This window comes from Hevea brasiliensis, unplaced genomic scaffold (genome assembly GCF_030052815.1).
Source record: "Hevea brasiliensis isolate MT/VB/25A 57/8 unplaced genomic scaffold, ASM3005281v1 Scaf143, whole genome shotgun sequence".
In the NCBI taxonomy this organism is placed as follows: Eukaryota; Viridiplantae; Streptophyta; class Magnoliopsida; order Malpighiales; family Euphorbiaceae; genus Hevea; species Hevea brasiliensis.
In genome coordinates, this window is record NW_026614634.1 from 70,971 (window position 1) to 87,045 (window position 16,075).

At 31.0% G+C, this 16,075-nt stretch overlaps 1 protein-coding gene, 1 non-coding gene and 1 pseudogene across 2 annotated transcripts; all 3 read right to left on the minus strand.

Annotated features, from left to right (window-relative positions):
- Positions 1-3,303: 3,303 nt before the first annotated feature.
- Positions 3,304-6,709, minus strand: LOC131176507 (uncharacterized). The gene is made up of 9 exons (XM_058141547.1): positions 6,326-6,709; positions 6,032-6,212; positions 5,738-5,871; positions 5,536-5,648; positions 5,045-5,285; positions 4,658-4,810; positions 4,457-4,536; positions 3,801-3,850; positions 3,304-3,716 (listed from the first exon to the last, which is right to left on the minus strand). The coding sequence occupies exons 1-9, from the start codon at positions 6,707-6,709 to the stop codon at positions 3,577-3,579; spliced, it is 1,476 nt and encodes a 491-aa protein (XP_057997530.1). The 3' UTR covers positions 3,304-3,576.
- Positions 6,710-7,198: 489 nt separating this feature from the next.
- Positions 7,199-7,270, minus strand: TRNAC-GCA (transfer RNA cysteine (anticodon GCA)). The gene has a single exon. It is a non-coding gene; the product is annotated as a tRNA-Cys (tRNA).
- A 6,120-nt stretch (positions 7,271-13,390) lies between these two features.
- On the minus strand, positions 13,391-15,817 carry LOC131176501 (uncharacterized; annotated as a pseudogene).
- Positions 15,818-16,075: the final 258 nt, after the last annotated feature.

The window sequence follows — 16,075 nt, forward strand, 5'->3', positions numbered from 1 at the left end:
ATATAAAAAAATCTTGAATTTATTTGTTTTAGATATATAAGTTTTATTTATTTCACGAAAAAAAAAAAAATTTTTTTGATATTTAAGATACTTAAAAAATTAATTGATAAAAAATATTTTTTTGGTAAAAAAATAAATTATTTTAAAAAAAGTTAAAACTCTAATTTTTTAAAGCTGAAAATTATTTTTTATTTTTTAAATTTTGATGATATTATTAAAATGCGAATTGAAATAAATATATATTATTAATATAATATTATAATTAAATAATTCAAAAAATAATTTTTAAAATATTTTTTATATATAGATTATTTTTTATAAAATAGATAGGGCCATAATTGAAAAAAAAAAAAAAAATTGTCCCATATGGTAGTGGCCGTCCAATATCCACTGAAAACCGATTGCTATTTTGAATAGAAACAAACAGAAAAAAGATAAGGTTATATAGTCTAAGCGTTAGGCTAAAGTCATTGAAGTAATGTGTCCATGTCTCACCATCACTTTACACTAATTTCCAAAATTGCATTCAAAGGAATATTAATATATCTCCACTTTTGAAATTTAAAACCAATTTTCGACTAATAATTTTATTTACCCACGTTAAGAATATTGCATTAAATCAATAAATGAATGTGAGTACTTTGAGTAAACTTTTTTTTTTAGATTGAATGGACTTCAAATTAAGTGAAATTCATTATAAAATTATTCTTATAACATTTATTTATAAATTTAATTTTTAAATTGAGTATTTTTTTAGAATAATAGAAAAGAAAAAAAAAACAGCCAATCGAATGAAATTTAGAAATGATTGACGATTCTAAAGGGCTATTATTACCACAAGACGGTCCAAGATTCCCTTGAGCACTTTGAAATGACAAATATGAAGGCTGGCTTAGATTCTAATGATAAGTAATTAATATACCCGAGGAAATTCCAAACACACGTGTGTGCGATATGTGAAACCTCAGTCAAACCTTCCACCAAATGTTTCACGATTAAATTGACAAGCGGAAATTATTAAAAAAAAAAAAATCTTTTGCTTTGAATTTTATACAATTATATTTTGTATTAAAAAATTATTAATTAAATTTTCTATATTTTTAATTCTTATTAATTCTACCTATCAGTAATTCACTAATGAAAACGTTGCATTGACCATCACATCAAATGCCACGTCCTATTAATAATAAAATATAATTTATAAAAATTAAAAATATAAAATTTAATTAATAATTTAATTAGTTTAGAATATAATTATAAAAAATTACAATTACAGATTTTTTTTTAATAATTTCCCAAACCTATTTTAATGTATATAAAATTTAAAATTATTAGTAAAATTGAGAGTTAATTAATAATTTAATTTTAATTAATTTAATTAATATAAAATTACCTTAACATGAAAATGTGTTAAATTAATAATGAACAAAAAAAAAAAAAAAAAAAAGAAAAAAAAAAAAAAATGAAAGGAAAAATATATAAAAAAAAATTTTTATTTTTCTTTATTTTTAATATAAAATTAATTTTGAATATAATTAAAATAAAAAAATATATATATATTAATTTTAATAAAAGATTTTTATTTAATTTATTATTATATTTTATATATATATATTATATAGTAAATTTTTTAATTTTTTTTTTTTTTTTAGTTTTAAATTATCTTAATAAATAAAAAAAAAAAAAAATAAAAATTTAATTAATATTTTAAATATTTAAACTCGTCTTAACTTTAATTATATTACTTAAATAATACTTGAACTCATTTAAATTATATTTTTTTATTAATAATTTACGTCAAATATATTTATAGTTAATAATTTATATTTAAAAATTTATTAATGTTAGAGAAATTAAAAAAAAATTTATATTTTTAAATTTTTTATAATTATACTTTATACTAATTAAATTATCAATTAAATTTTTTATTTTTTAATTTTTAATTAATTATACTTTACTTTTGATATGACGTGATATTTGATGTGGTATGTCTGTTAATGAATTAAAGGCTCAATTTACAGTAAAGTAAAATTATATAATTAAAATATATAGAGTTTAATTAATTTTTTTTTTAACACGAGACATAATTATAAAAAATTTTAAAAGTATATAACTTTTTTAATAATTTTCCCAATTGACAAATCATCTTGTTTTTTTCTATTAAAAATCATCTTCTTTTATCATTAGCCCTATTTCAAAATCCAGCAAATCTCAAGTAGAGAATCTCCAACTCCATTTATATAGGAAGAAGAAACCATTATGGCCTTAAAAAAAAAAATGAGAGTCGTTCACGATAAGGTTATAATTTTCACGGTAAAAATTCTCATTGCATGTTGGAGATTTATGGCGGTACATTACGGATAATAAATATAAAGAAAATTTAAAATTTATTAAATTTAATAAAATCAATAAAATTAAAAACTTTGAATTTTAATTTCATAGATTTATATCATTTATCTTATTTGATGTAGAGATTAAATCCATGAATTTGAGGGGCATTTTTATAATGAAAGAACTATTGAAAAATAATTGAGAGATTGTCCAACCTAATTTCAAAATGAGCTATTGATTCATGAATTTTGCCCTCTTTTTCCCTGAGTAATGAGTAACATTGGCGAGTGGTATGCATTATTTAGTTATAACTAAATAATTAAATCGAATCAAAATTCATGGAATTCAATTATTTCGATAAGAGTAAATTCGGTTTGATTTTAATTTTTATTAGTAATAATAAAATTTTTCGATTTTTGATTATTGATTCGATTATTTTTTATTTGATAATTAAAATAACTGAATTTCTATTAATTAATATATTAATTATAATTTTATTAATAATATATTATTTATAATTATTATTTTTATGATTTTATAATAATATTTAACTTATAATTATTATTTTATTAATATTATATTATATTTTTATAAATAAAAAATTGTAAATATATTTTTATTAATATTTTATTAAATAATTAACATAGAAAATATATATTTTATTTTTTATTAATTCAATTATAAATAATAACCTGTAAAATATTTTCAATTTTAATTAATTTTAATTTTAATTTAATTTGATTTAATTAATATTTTTAAAATTAATTAATAATTTAATTAGTTAAAAATTTAATTTGATTTGACTCAATTATTCAAATGCTCACTCTTACTGGTAGCTAAGGAAAAAGACCACGCAAGCTAAAGGGTGAACCTGCAATAAGCTCTGGTGCAATCTCATTGGCCAATCAAGCCTGTGAAGCTCAATTTAATTGGGCTCATTTGGTATCTTTTTATCAGCCCAGCCACAGATGCTAAAAGCAACAATCAGGGAAAAATTAATTTGAGCAATACAAGCCCAATCCGAAATTCAATTCCATTCCAGCACAATTGGCAACAACAGACTCTTCTCCGTCTGATCCTCGGGAATGAGCTTTTGTCCCTAAAACATGATAATTAAGAAAATTGATAGCTAAAATTCTAGGCATGTGGCGTTGGCAAAGCAACCAAGTTTTTGAAAATATCTAGCAATTAATTATTAATAAGCTGAATAGATAACTAGCAATATTATATTGAAGTGGTTAATTTCTATCCCTTGTTTGCTCCATCATCACCCTTCTTCTCACGATCAATCATTTGCTTTATTAAATCCAACACTTTCCCTCGATAATCAGTTAGCCATTGAGGATCACTTGGCTTTGCTGCAAGTAAATCCAAGCAGTGAGATCCTGCAAAAACAAAATCACATATGCTCATGTTTAATTTAATTGAACAATTCTGTCTCTGATACTTCTAAAATTGACCATGCATACCATTAGCTGTGTTAGTAGCAACAATACTGTCTGATATGTTCTGCCGCACCCTGAGATTAATTGGCAAAATATATATATATATTTCTGTTAAATTTGGTAGATCAACATGCTCTAATTAATTTACATATAATTAATTAATATATAACTACCATACGCAAATGATCTAATTTGATTTGACCCTTGAATTGGAATTAAATCAGTGGTCTGTGCCCTTGAATTGGAACTATGAAAAAGAATTTGACCCTTGATTTGATCCGCTTTTTAAAAAATAAGAAAAAAAAATGATTATTGAAATTATATTAAAATCGAAATCAAACTAAAATTGGAACTAAAATTCTTTAAATTGGACTAAAACTGTAATTAGAGCCATCGATTTCGAATCATCTTTGAACTGGACCTATGCGGTTCAGTTTAGAATCTTCCCAAATGCAAACCAAAACCACTGGTTTCAACACGGAATTGGCACATGAGCAGGACTACATATGTGTGTACGGGTTTATCTCACCTAAATTCAGTTTACCATTGATTTAAGAATGCAAGGTGAGATCCACTTATTAAATATATGAGCCTCATATATTTGTATTTTAAATTTATGATAAATCGAGTTTAGATAAAAATTTTCCAATGCATATATCGAATGTGTAATTTTGGTTTACCCGCCACTGCTCCAAGGATCTTTCAGTCCATTGGAGAAAATGATGTTGCTGCCGAACCTTTTGAGAGTTTTCTTTAAATCCTGCAGTTTTTCATCAATTTGATCAGTGGAAGAAAGAATCTCACACAATTTTTTTTTTTTTAAATCATAACAAAATAAAAGGAAGAAAAAAAAAGAGAGAGAGAGAAAAATGCATGTATACATGGCCTCCATAATAAGTAGTGACCGAATGCTGCCGAGGTTGAACGTTGTACCACCTCTTGCAGCGTTCACTTAAGCTATCTATGTTGAAAGGATCAGCTTGAAACATTGTATTGTTAGTGATGCCCATAGGTATCACTAGCTCGCTACATCTCTATTTCAAACAAATAATAATTAAAAAAAAAAAAAACTTCAAAATTATTAATTTCGTCGCAATACAAATAAAAATGATTAGTGTACTGAGCTGTTTAGAATATGAAATAAATGAAATATAAAAACTTAAATAAAGTGTCTCGCTACAACACTGTAGCTGTATCAAATGATTTTGTTTGCAAAATGGCATCTAAATTCTGGAATTCAAAATGCATTATTAATGATTATATATTACCTGCCATGCCCAAGCATTTTCTGCCTGGGATGGTGTTGGATTAACATAGCAAGATTTGTCGTTGCCTTCATAAGCAACAACTCCTGCAAATATTTTTCCAAGAATATCAGTTCCAAAAGAAGCTCCATTTATAGCTCTGCACACAGTGGAAACTGGATATTCTGGTGGTCCATTGTATTGAGCAGCATAGCCATACATTAATTTCAAGTAGTTCTTAAGCTCAGAAGAATCTTCTAATCCTCTAAAACAAGAAAACCCAATAATGAGATCATTGATAGTTAAATCTGAACAAGAAATATGGATAAGGATGGGTAAATTGCAGCAATAATGGTCACTAAACTAATCATTAAATATTAATGTATTATAGTTAATTCTCTAAAGATCGCAAAAGTAAATTGATTTAATCAATTAATTTTTTATGAACACAATCGTTTTGATAATTAATTTAGTGAAACTGATGCAATTTATCAGATAAAAATTATGTTCTATACTGGCAAGTCTGGAATCTTCCGCTGAGCATTGAAAGACCGCCGTACTGAGAAGCCATTTTATCAATAGCAAGCCAGGAATCTCTTATAGTTTGGTAGCAAGTCTCACTAGTATCCTGAACAAATCCATAATCACATCCTTTAATCATTTTGTTGAAGGATTTAAAAAGCTAAGATAAAGAAAAAAAAAATGATAATAGCTCACTCTAAAAATCTGCGTGACAATGGAGTGGTATCCATCCTGTGGGGTTATATCATCAAAGTAAAGAATTGGAGCAGATGAGGCCAAAGCTCCCGAGGCAATATGGGGATATTTTAATCGGAACCATGCCGCAAGCACTGAACAATCATCAAGAAAAAAGAAAACAAAAATGTAAGAAATCAAAGAAACATCAAAGATTTTCAGGTCAGAGTTATGATCTGTCTGCCTTAATAGCCACAGAAAAATAAGAAGGATTTAACTGAAAATTAATGGAATGTGTTCTTAATAATCACTTACTTCCCCCATATGATCCTCCAACAACAATCACTGGAGAATCTTCTGAATTATATGTTCTCTTTGCATACATAATGATCTTTGCATAATCTGCTAGAGCTTGAGCAGAGTTGAGATACCCAAGAGTGCTTCCATCATTTTCTTCAATTAAAGAAAATGGATTCGATTGTCCATAATATCGATGCTAATACAAGAAAGAAAATATACATTAAACCAAGATCAATGTTCACTGTCAATAAAATTAAACCAAAGTTATCTAACAACAAGATTAAGAAGCAAGAACTAATTATGATTTACCTCTATATATAGCAGAAGAGCTTTAAATTTAGAGGCATTGTCAGTGAGAAATCCAGCAGTAGTAAGATCCTCATCAATTGCCTCTTCAGCACCAAAATAAGCAAAGATGGGTGCAGAAGAATTTGGACCACCCCAATACTTAGAATTGATAAAATATCTTTGTTTGAAAGTATTGTAGCTCTCAGGTCTAAAGTTGAAGTGATCAAGTGTTTGGGTGTAAGAGAATGGTTCAAAGTCAACTGGAATTCCTGAGTTTCCTATTTTCCTGAAAGGAATTAACATTCTTGGAATGTTAATTGATGTTGCAGTAACAGAACTTGGAACAACTAATGATACAAGTAGAAGTGGTAGCCATTGAAATAACAAGAAAACTATGGAGTTCATGGCCACTTTAGGAAATATTTTTTGCTTCAATGTCTATTGCAACTATATCTTTATATATAACTTTGGGAAATTCTAAATAGATTTTTTTTCCTTTTTAAATAATTAAATTTGGATAATACATATCACTCCATAATTAATGGCAAGGCTAGTCAAGTTCAGAAATCAGAAGATAGAACTGGGAGCAAGTAGAAAGACTAGAACTATGAGAAAAAGCTAAAAATGAAGATGGTGTACAGCTGCTTCCTTAAAATAAAAATAGTTGTAGTATTCTAGAAGAAAACATTTAAAAATTCCTTAATATTATCTTTGTGAAAAATGACATTATTTATTTAAATAAATTTTTATATTTAAAATCTTATTATTTGTTTAATATAAAATTTATTTGTAAATTTTATTAATTATAGTCAGCTCAATTTTTAGCCTTACTATTTTAAAATATATTTATAAATTCTATTAACGAGTTTGCATATGTTCATGTGTGTCTAAAAAAGGGCCCTACCGGGTTCGAACCGGTGACCTCTTGATCTGCAGTCAAATGCTCTACCACTGAGCTAAGGACCCATATATTAAATTGTTCTATGAGTTATTATATATCATAAAAAAATAAATAAATAGATCCATCTTCAGATAAAAAAAAAAGATGCTGGTAAAAAAAAATAATAATAAATGCACCTTCTTTAATTAAATTTTATTTTGAGTAGTGCTATTTGTTTATTCTTTTGGAAATTAAAATACATTAATTATTTTTAAATTTTATACTTATTTTTATTAAATACAATAATTATTTCTATAACTTTTTATAACTCATTTAAATTTTATCATCTCATTTTCTCTCTTGATTAAGTGGGATAAAAAATAATTTAATTAAATTATAAAAAATTTTATTATAATTTAAATGATTTAATTAATTTTTTCATTATGATAAAAAACCTCAAATAATACGTAAAAGTGGAGGAATGTAGTCTTTGATAATCTCTTTTCGCTCCATTCCTCGTGGGTTGTTTTTAGCGGAAGCTAAATGAAGTGTCTCCAACGTCCAAGTCAATGGTGTGTGGTCAAGATTAGTCATAGTTCATAAATTCCACCACGTGGTATGCATCTCGAACGTGTAGCCCAAATTTCTGCGTAATGCATGGCGCCATAACATAGCCTAATTTGCCATGCACAATACGTAACATTCAGTCAGTTCATTATGCGCTGCTGATGAGCTGGGCATTGTTTCAGAGTTTCTACCTACTCCTTCTCTTCACTTCCCGTCAAGGAAATTAAAAAAAAAAAAAAATCTTTTTCATTGTATTGTTAGGTTTTGTTTCATTCCCCAAATTTCTGCACAATACATGTGATAATTAAGTACTAAGACAATGTGGTATAGGGTAGCCCTTCAATATTTGGACATATATATATATAATAGAATTTGTGATAATTTCATAAATGTTTTTTCCAGTAAGTGGATTGAGTAAGTGGAGACTTAGCCTAAGTTTGTCTAAGTGAGGGATACGTCTTTAGCCATTAAACAAACCAAACTAAGCATTTTCATAAATATATTATGTGATCTAGCATTTTAATTTTCGTTCAATGATATCCTGAACTATTTTCCATTGGACTGCACTCATAGCTGTTAAGGGTTCATTGACATTCTATAATGGTAGAAGAGATTTGGTTGGACAATAAAGTCTCTGTCGGTAGACAAAATACGAGAGAAAATTCCGTTATAATAATAAAAAAATGTTATAATTGCTCATAACTCTCCAAATCCCAATCTATCTAAGTTCTCACAATATGCTCAAATAAGTAAAATTTACAATATTTAATCCTATTAGCCCATGCCATTCCTACCACTACATTCTTTATAAATTTTTTTTAATGGGATCATATTGTGGACTTTTTGAATCTTATCATAATCAGACATATGAATACATATTCAAAATTCAAGCCAACAAAATGCAACTGTTATTGAAATCTGACTAGGACTCCATTTCAAATTTCGTTATATGTTGGTTACATTTTGGTCTCAAGAAGTATCTGAAATGAAGATTATTTTAACAGCGTTCTACTTGGTGGAAAGCTTGGCATAGTACTCAGCAATGTTAAAATCTGATTCAAAGTTTGACCGAGTATTTCTGTGATTTGTTAGTTTGTTTCCTTTATTTAAGCAAGTTTCTTACTGTTGAGAATAAATAGCAGTCGTGGGATTTGATGCCCAGATTTTTTGCTTTATTTGTTTTATTAAAGCCTATAAATAAAGGCACTTCTTGCTTGTTTTCCAGGTAGCATTAAATGAAATAAAGTCTTCTAGTCTTTATGTGCTCTGTTTATCTCTGTTTTTATTCACTTTTTCCAACAATTTTGGTATCAGAGCATGGTTTGATCCTTTGGGCAATAAAGTGAAACGTGAGGTTTGGGTCTATTGGGTATTAAACAAAACACTTTTCTTTGGGGCACTAAAAGGGAAACACGAGAGGAGTGTGAGAGGAAGAGCAAAGATGGCAACAAATGCTTTTTCATCATCTTCACAACCACTCGTACCGATTTTTACAGGAGAAAAGTATGAGTTTTGGAGTATTAAGATGAAAACTCTTTTTAGGTCTCAAGACCTTTGGGATCTAGTTGAATATGGCTTCGTGGATTTAGAAGATCCAGATGAAGAGGCAGAAGAAAGACTGAAAGAAGCTAAAAGGAAGGATGCCAAAGCTTTATTCCTAATTCAACAAGTCATCCATGAAACAATTTTCTCAAGAATTGCAGAAGAACAACATCATTAGAGGCTTGGCAAATTTTGAAGAAGGAGTTTCAAGGTCCCTCAAAGGTGATTACTATAAAATTGCAGACTTACCATCGTGATTTTGAAACTTTGTCTATAAAAAGCAATGAATCTGTTCAGACTTATTTATATAGAGTCTCTTCTCTTGTTAATCAAATGAAGTCGTATGGAGAAGATATTTCTGAAGAAACTATTGTTGCAAAAGTTTTAAGGAGCCTTACTCCAAAGTTTGAACATATTGTTGCTGCAATTGAGGAAGCCCATGATTTATCTGATTATTCATTTGATGAACTAATGAGCTCTTTGCAAGCCCATGAAGAAAGGTTACTCAGGTTAAATGAAAAGAATGAAGAAAAAGCCTTTTAGGTGAAGGGGAGACGTCAAACTGGGTCTTGGACATGGTAGTGGCAGAGGTGGTATCCGCGAAGAGGTCGAGGAAGAGGTGGAGGCGAACAGGATCTAGTGAAGAGAGGCGAATAAGGTCTTTAAATGTTACTCTTGTGACAAGCCGTGTCATAGAGAGGCTAATTCTTTGGAAAAATAGAAGGATGAGAAAAACCAAGCAAGCTTTGCGGAGGAACCGGATGAAGAAAGTAAGTCGCTTATGGCCCTTTTTGTGAGAAGGAGCAATCTAACAGTGTTTGGTTTTTGGACAGTGGCTGTTCCAATCATATCTCTGGAACAAGGTTATTATTTAAGGAGTTTGATGAGTCCAAAAAATCAGAGGTAACGCTAGGAGACAACAAGAAGATTCAAGTTGAAGGCAAAGGTACCATTAGCATTGCAACCAATCAAGGTAATGCTAAGATTCTACAAGATGTGATGTTTGTTCCTAGTTTATCTCATAATTTGCTTAGCATTGGGCAATTAATGAGTGGATACTCAATTTTGTTTGATGATGGGTTTTGCACTATTAAAGATAAAAAAAATCTAGGCAAATCATTGCTAAAGTTTCAATGGCTGACAATAAAATGTTTCCATTGGAAGTTTCAATGGTTGAGAAGTGTGTTATGATTGCTAGTGGAGATGATGAGACTAGATTGTGGCATTTAGGTTATGGGCACTTGAATGTTAATGGGTTAAAATTATTGAGTCAAAAGGAAATGGTTTTTGGATTACCAAAACTTGAGAATCTTGGCTTTTGTGAAGGTTGTATTTATGGAAAGCAAAGTAAAAGGCATTTTCCTGTAGGAAAGGCTTGGAGAGCCTATAAATGTCTTGAATTAGTGCATGCAGATTGGTGTGGGCCTATGAACATTGAATCTCTTGGTGGTAGTTGATTTTTTTGCTGTTTACAGCTTATTATAGCTGCATGGGTTGGGTTTACTTCTTGGAAAACAAGTCTGAAGCTTTTGACAAGTTCAAGAAGTTCAAAGCACTTGTGGAAAGAAAAAGTGGTCTTTTAATAAAGACTCTACGAATAGATAGAGAAGGTGAATTTGTCTCAACTGATTTCAATGTTTTTTGTGAGGAAAATGGAATTTGCAAGGAGCTTACAGCACCATACACACCAGAGCAGAACGGTGTAGCTGAAAGAAAGAACCGAACTGTGGTAGAGATGGACAGAAGCATGATTCAAGCACAAGGCCTTCCTATTTATTTTGGGCGTAAGTCGCATAGCAATGATGTACCTTCTCAATTTGTCTCCTACAAAAGCTGTTCGTAATCAAACACCCTTTGAGGCTTGGACAGGTAGAAAACCAACGGTAAGCCACTTAAAGGTTTTTGGTTGTATAGCTTATGCTTTGGTCAAAACTTACTCTAGAAAATTTGATGAAAGGTCTGAGAAATATATTTTTGTTGGCTATTCTTCTCAATCCAAAGCATTTAAGCTTTATAATCCTATTAGTGGCAAGCTAACCATCAGCAGGGATGTAGTTTTTAATGAAGATGCAACATGGATTTGGAATGAAGAAAATAAGGAGGGCCATATACAAGTGTTAGAAGATAATATTGAACCACCACTGAATCCAACACCAGCAATTTCCAATTTCTGATAATCGTTGGAAATAGCAATCCATCTGTCCCTACAAGCAATGATTTATCATCTTTGAGTTCGTCAAGTGAAACTCCTCCAAGGAAATTCAGATCCTTGCAGGAAGTTTACGATTCTTATACCTTTGCTTTGCTTGTTTCAGATCCTATGTGCTTTGAAGAGGCTACAAAAGAGAATGAATGGAGCAAAGCTATGGAAGAGGAGTCATGGCTATCCGTAAAAATCGGACTTGGGATTTGGTAGATTTGCCAGAAGGAAAGAATGCTATTGGGCTCAAATCGGTGTTCAGAACCAAGTATCATGCAGATGGGAGCATCCAAAAACACAAGGCAAGGCTTGTTGTAAAGGTTTATTCCCAACAACAAGGTATCGACTTTGAAGAGACTATTTCTCCTGTTGCCTGCTTTGAAACGGTGAGAACTTTTTTAGCTTTGGCTACTCAATTAAATTGGCCAGTGTATCAATTTGATGTTAAATCTGCTTTTTTGAACGGTGACTTGGAAGAAGAAGTTTATGTCTCACAGCCTGAAGGTTTTGTTGTTAATGGCAAGGAAAATAAGGTTTATAGGTTAAAAAATGCGCTTTATGGCTTAAAGCAAGCACTATGGGCATGGTACTTCAAAATTGATTCTTATTTTCAGGAGAATGGTTTTAAAAGAAGTGAAAATGAGCCAACACTTTATCTAAAGGAAAATGGTAAAAATGATTTTTTGGTGGTATGCCTTTACGTTGATGATATGATCTATATGAGTTCAAGTGAGTATATTGTTGCTGAATTTAAAGATTGCATGATGAAGAAATTTGAGATGTCTGATTTGGGTCTATTGCATTATTTTCTTGGTCTTGAGGTGAAACAAGTTTTTGATGGGATCTTTATTTCACAAAGAAAATATGCAATAGATCTTTTAAAAAAATTCAATATGTTGAACTGCAAAGTAGAAGCTACACCCATGAATGTCAATGAAAAGTTGAGTCGAGATGATAATGCTGAATTTGTGAATGCACCATATTTTAGGAGTCTTGTTGGAGGTTTGAACTATTTGTGTCATACTAGACCAGATATTGCTTTCTCGGTTGGAGTTGTGTCCCGGTTTATGCACAATCCAAGCAAGCTGCATCTTGGAGCTGCAAAGAGAATTTTGAGATATGTAGCAGGAACTGCAGAGTTGGGAATTTGGTACTCCAAGGTATCAGATTTTAGACTGACAGGTTACACTGACAGTGATCATGCAGGTTGTATGGATGATAGAAAAAGCACATCTGGTTTTCTGTTCAATCTTGGGTCAGGTGCAATTTCATGGAGTTCAAAGAAGCAAGAAGTGGTAGCTTTATCATCATCAGAGGCAGAATATATTTCTGCAACAGCATCAGCTAGTCAAGCAGTTTGGCTAAGGAGACTTCTTGCAGATTTCAATCAGAAGCAAGTTGGAGCTACAGAGATCTTTTGTGATAGCATGTCAGCTATTGCAATGACGAAGAATCAAGCCTATCATAGCAGAACAAAACACATCGACATTCGTTATCACTTCATTAGGAATCTTGTTACCAGTGAAGACATTGTGTTGAAGTTTTGCAATACAAAAGAACAAGTTGCTGATATACTGACAAAGGCACTTCCGCTGGAAAAACATGAGAACTTCAGAAAACATATGGGAGTTTGTAACTTTGAATCAAGGGGGAGTGTTAAAATCTGATTCAAAGTTTGACCGAGTATTTCTGTGATTTGTTAGTTTGTTTCCTTTATTTAAGCAAGTTTCTTACTGTTGAGAATAAATAGCAGTCGTGGGATTTGATGCCCAGATTTTTTGCTTTATTTGTTTTATTAAAGCCTATAAATAAAGGCACTTCTTGCTTGTTTTCCAGGTAGCATTAAATGAAATAAAGTCTTCTAGTCTTTATGTGCTCTGTTTATCTCTGTTTTTATTCACTTTTTCCAACAAGCAATCCAAGCTGAAATGATTTTGATTTCTTTGTCTCTCTGCGCAACCAACCAGTCAGGGTCATCTGGAGTTGGGGAATACAAGTCCAAGCAATGTGCTCCTAATTACATTAAAAATCTCAATCAAAATCTGTATAAATAACTAGAAAATTCAAACATTTTCCAAGCAAAAGAAAATATATACCATGTTCCGTATGCACTGCAACAACACTGTCTGATATGTCTTCTAAAACTCTGTGGTTGATTTTTCAAAAAAGAAGAAGATTAATGAATGAATTAGCACATAACAATTTGTATATCAAAGAAGTAGAAATTTATATAGTTCTTTACCCTCCAATGCTATAAGGGTCTCGGAGTCCATTGGCGAAAATGATGTTGCTTGCAAAATTTCCAAGTAAAGTTTTTACGTCCTGAGGATTTTTGTTATCATAAGTCCTGTTATGTTCTGATTTTCTGCTGTTGGAAGAAGCTTAGGAAGAAGAAGAAGAAGAAGAAGAAGAGGAGGAGGAGGAGGAGGAGGAGGAGAAAAGCGTACATGGCCACCGAATTCTGTTGTCATCCAATGAGGCCTAGGCACAATACCAAAAACATCTAGACAGTCTTTGATGTAGCTCTTTATATCAAAAGGTTCTGGTGGTTCGAACATAGTCTCAATATATACCCGATTGGCAATACAAGCTGAGTAGATGTCTGAAAGAAGCAGAAAAGAAAAAATTCTGTACATATTTGAAGAAATGGATATCATGGGTTAATGATTGCTTTAGATATACCTGCCAATCCCATGCACTCTTGTTGCTTAGTTCATATGGAGATATTTCATGGCATGAAACCCTTCCATGATATCTACTTTTAAGACCTGCAACGATTCTGTCAAGAATATCAGTTCCTTCGGGAGCTCCATCAATGCCGCGGCACATATTCTCTAGTGGATAATAAGGAGAATTGTCGTACTGAGCTGCAGCAACATGCGCGAGTCCTAAGTAGTCCTGGAGCTCTTGAGACGTGTTCAGAGGGCTTGAAGATGGATGCAATACAACAAAGCCTAATTTTAGCAGAGATTATAAGCATACAATTAATCTATTCAGAGTGGTGCGTACGCTAGCTCTTTTTATTTACCTACAAACATTGAACTTATTGCTAAGTGTCATTAACCCGTTTGGTTCAGCTGCTATTCTATCAATCTCAGACCAAGATTGTTTTATTGTGTTGTAACAACTCTCACTGGTATCCTGCTCCAATCAATACAAATACAGGATACATAATTAGAATCTTTAGATTCTACAAATACTAAGTCATGAAAATTGACAGTTCCAATTTATTTGGCTAAATTCTTACTCTAAAATCCTTGGTGACAATTACATGGTATCCATTTTGCGGTGTGATATCATCGAAGTAGAGTAGAAGGGGATGATGATGCCAGAGAGCCAATGACAATGTGAGGATATTTTAGACGAAACCAGGATGCGAGCACTGATCAATGACAAGAACAAGAAAATATTAGTCCGAGCAGTGGCGGATGTACCATATTTTTTTTAATGATAGATGCATTTCCGAAAATGGGAGGTCAATTGACCTTCTTTTTATTAAAATTAATCTTGATCCCAAGAAAGTATTTTATGTTGATCCTAGGAAAAAAAAATTTCTAAATCCGCCACCGATGCCAAGGCCACAATTTCCCAACAATTAATTAACAAAATGTTGTATTATAATTAACTTACTTCCACCATAAGATCCTCCAACTGCAATAGCTGGACAACTTTCTGCTGACAGGTTCTTCTTAACATTTGTTATCACCTGTGCATAATCTGCTAAGGCTTGTTCTGAGCTTAGGTAGCCAAAGGTATTGGCATTTTGAAATGCCTGATTTTCAGATCCAAAAGGCATTGATTCTCCATAGTAGCGATGCTGCAAAGAATTATATCACCGTTGCCTGTTAGTCCAGCATCAGGAAAATTATTAAACTAAATATGCAGATGAAAACCTGTAAAACTAAAACAGCTTCCATCAAGATCATATGAATAAAGTCAGTACTCTTACCTCTATATATAATAGCAAAGCCTTAAAACGAGCTGCAAGTTCAAGAATGAAACCATCAACATCATATGTTACATCGTCCTCTTCACCAGTATAAACAATGATGGGTGAGCTAGTATTTGCACCACCCCAGTATTTGTAATTCAATATATATCTCTGTTGAAATGTAGCATAACTCCCTGGTTTATAGTTGAAATGATCGAGTGTCTGTGTGTAGTAATGTATTTCATATTCTGGTGCAAGATCAATAGAGGGCTCTCTGGTAGCGAATCTTTTCAAGCCACCTAATCTAGATAATTTCCTAGGATGCACTGCAGATGCACAAACTGTTGCAAGCAGTAGCAATGCCAGCCATAGATGAAATGAAGGCAGTGCCATTGCAAGCTATGAATCTTCTTCTTTCCGATCATCAAGTTTTTTAGGTCATCTAAAAGTCCTTTATTGTCTTTAGCTTTTGTAATTAATCGAGTTAATATGATTTAATTTTCTAAGCATCATTTGCCCTTTCAAAGATGATTATGTTTGGATTATAGCTTCTTGTTAGTCAAAATTTTAAACAGCCGGCTAAGACAAACGCCATTCAAAAATGTCAATTGGTATATAACAAAAATATGAGTGGAGAACAAATTCTCAATA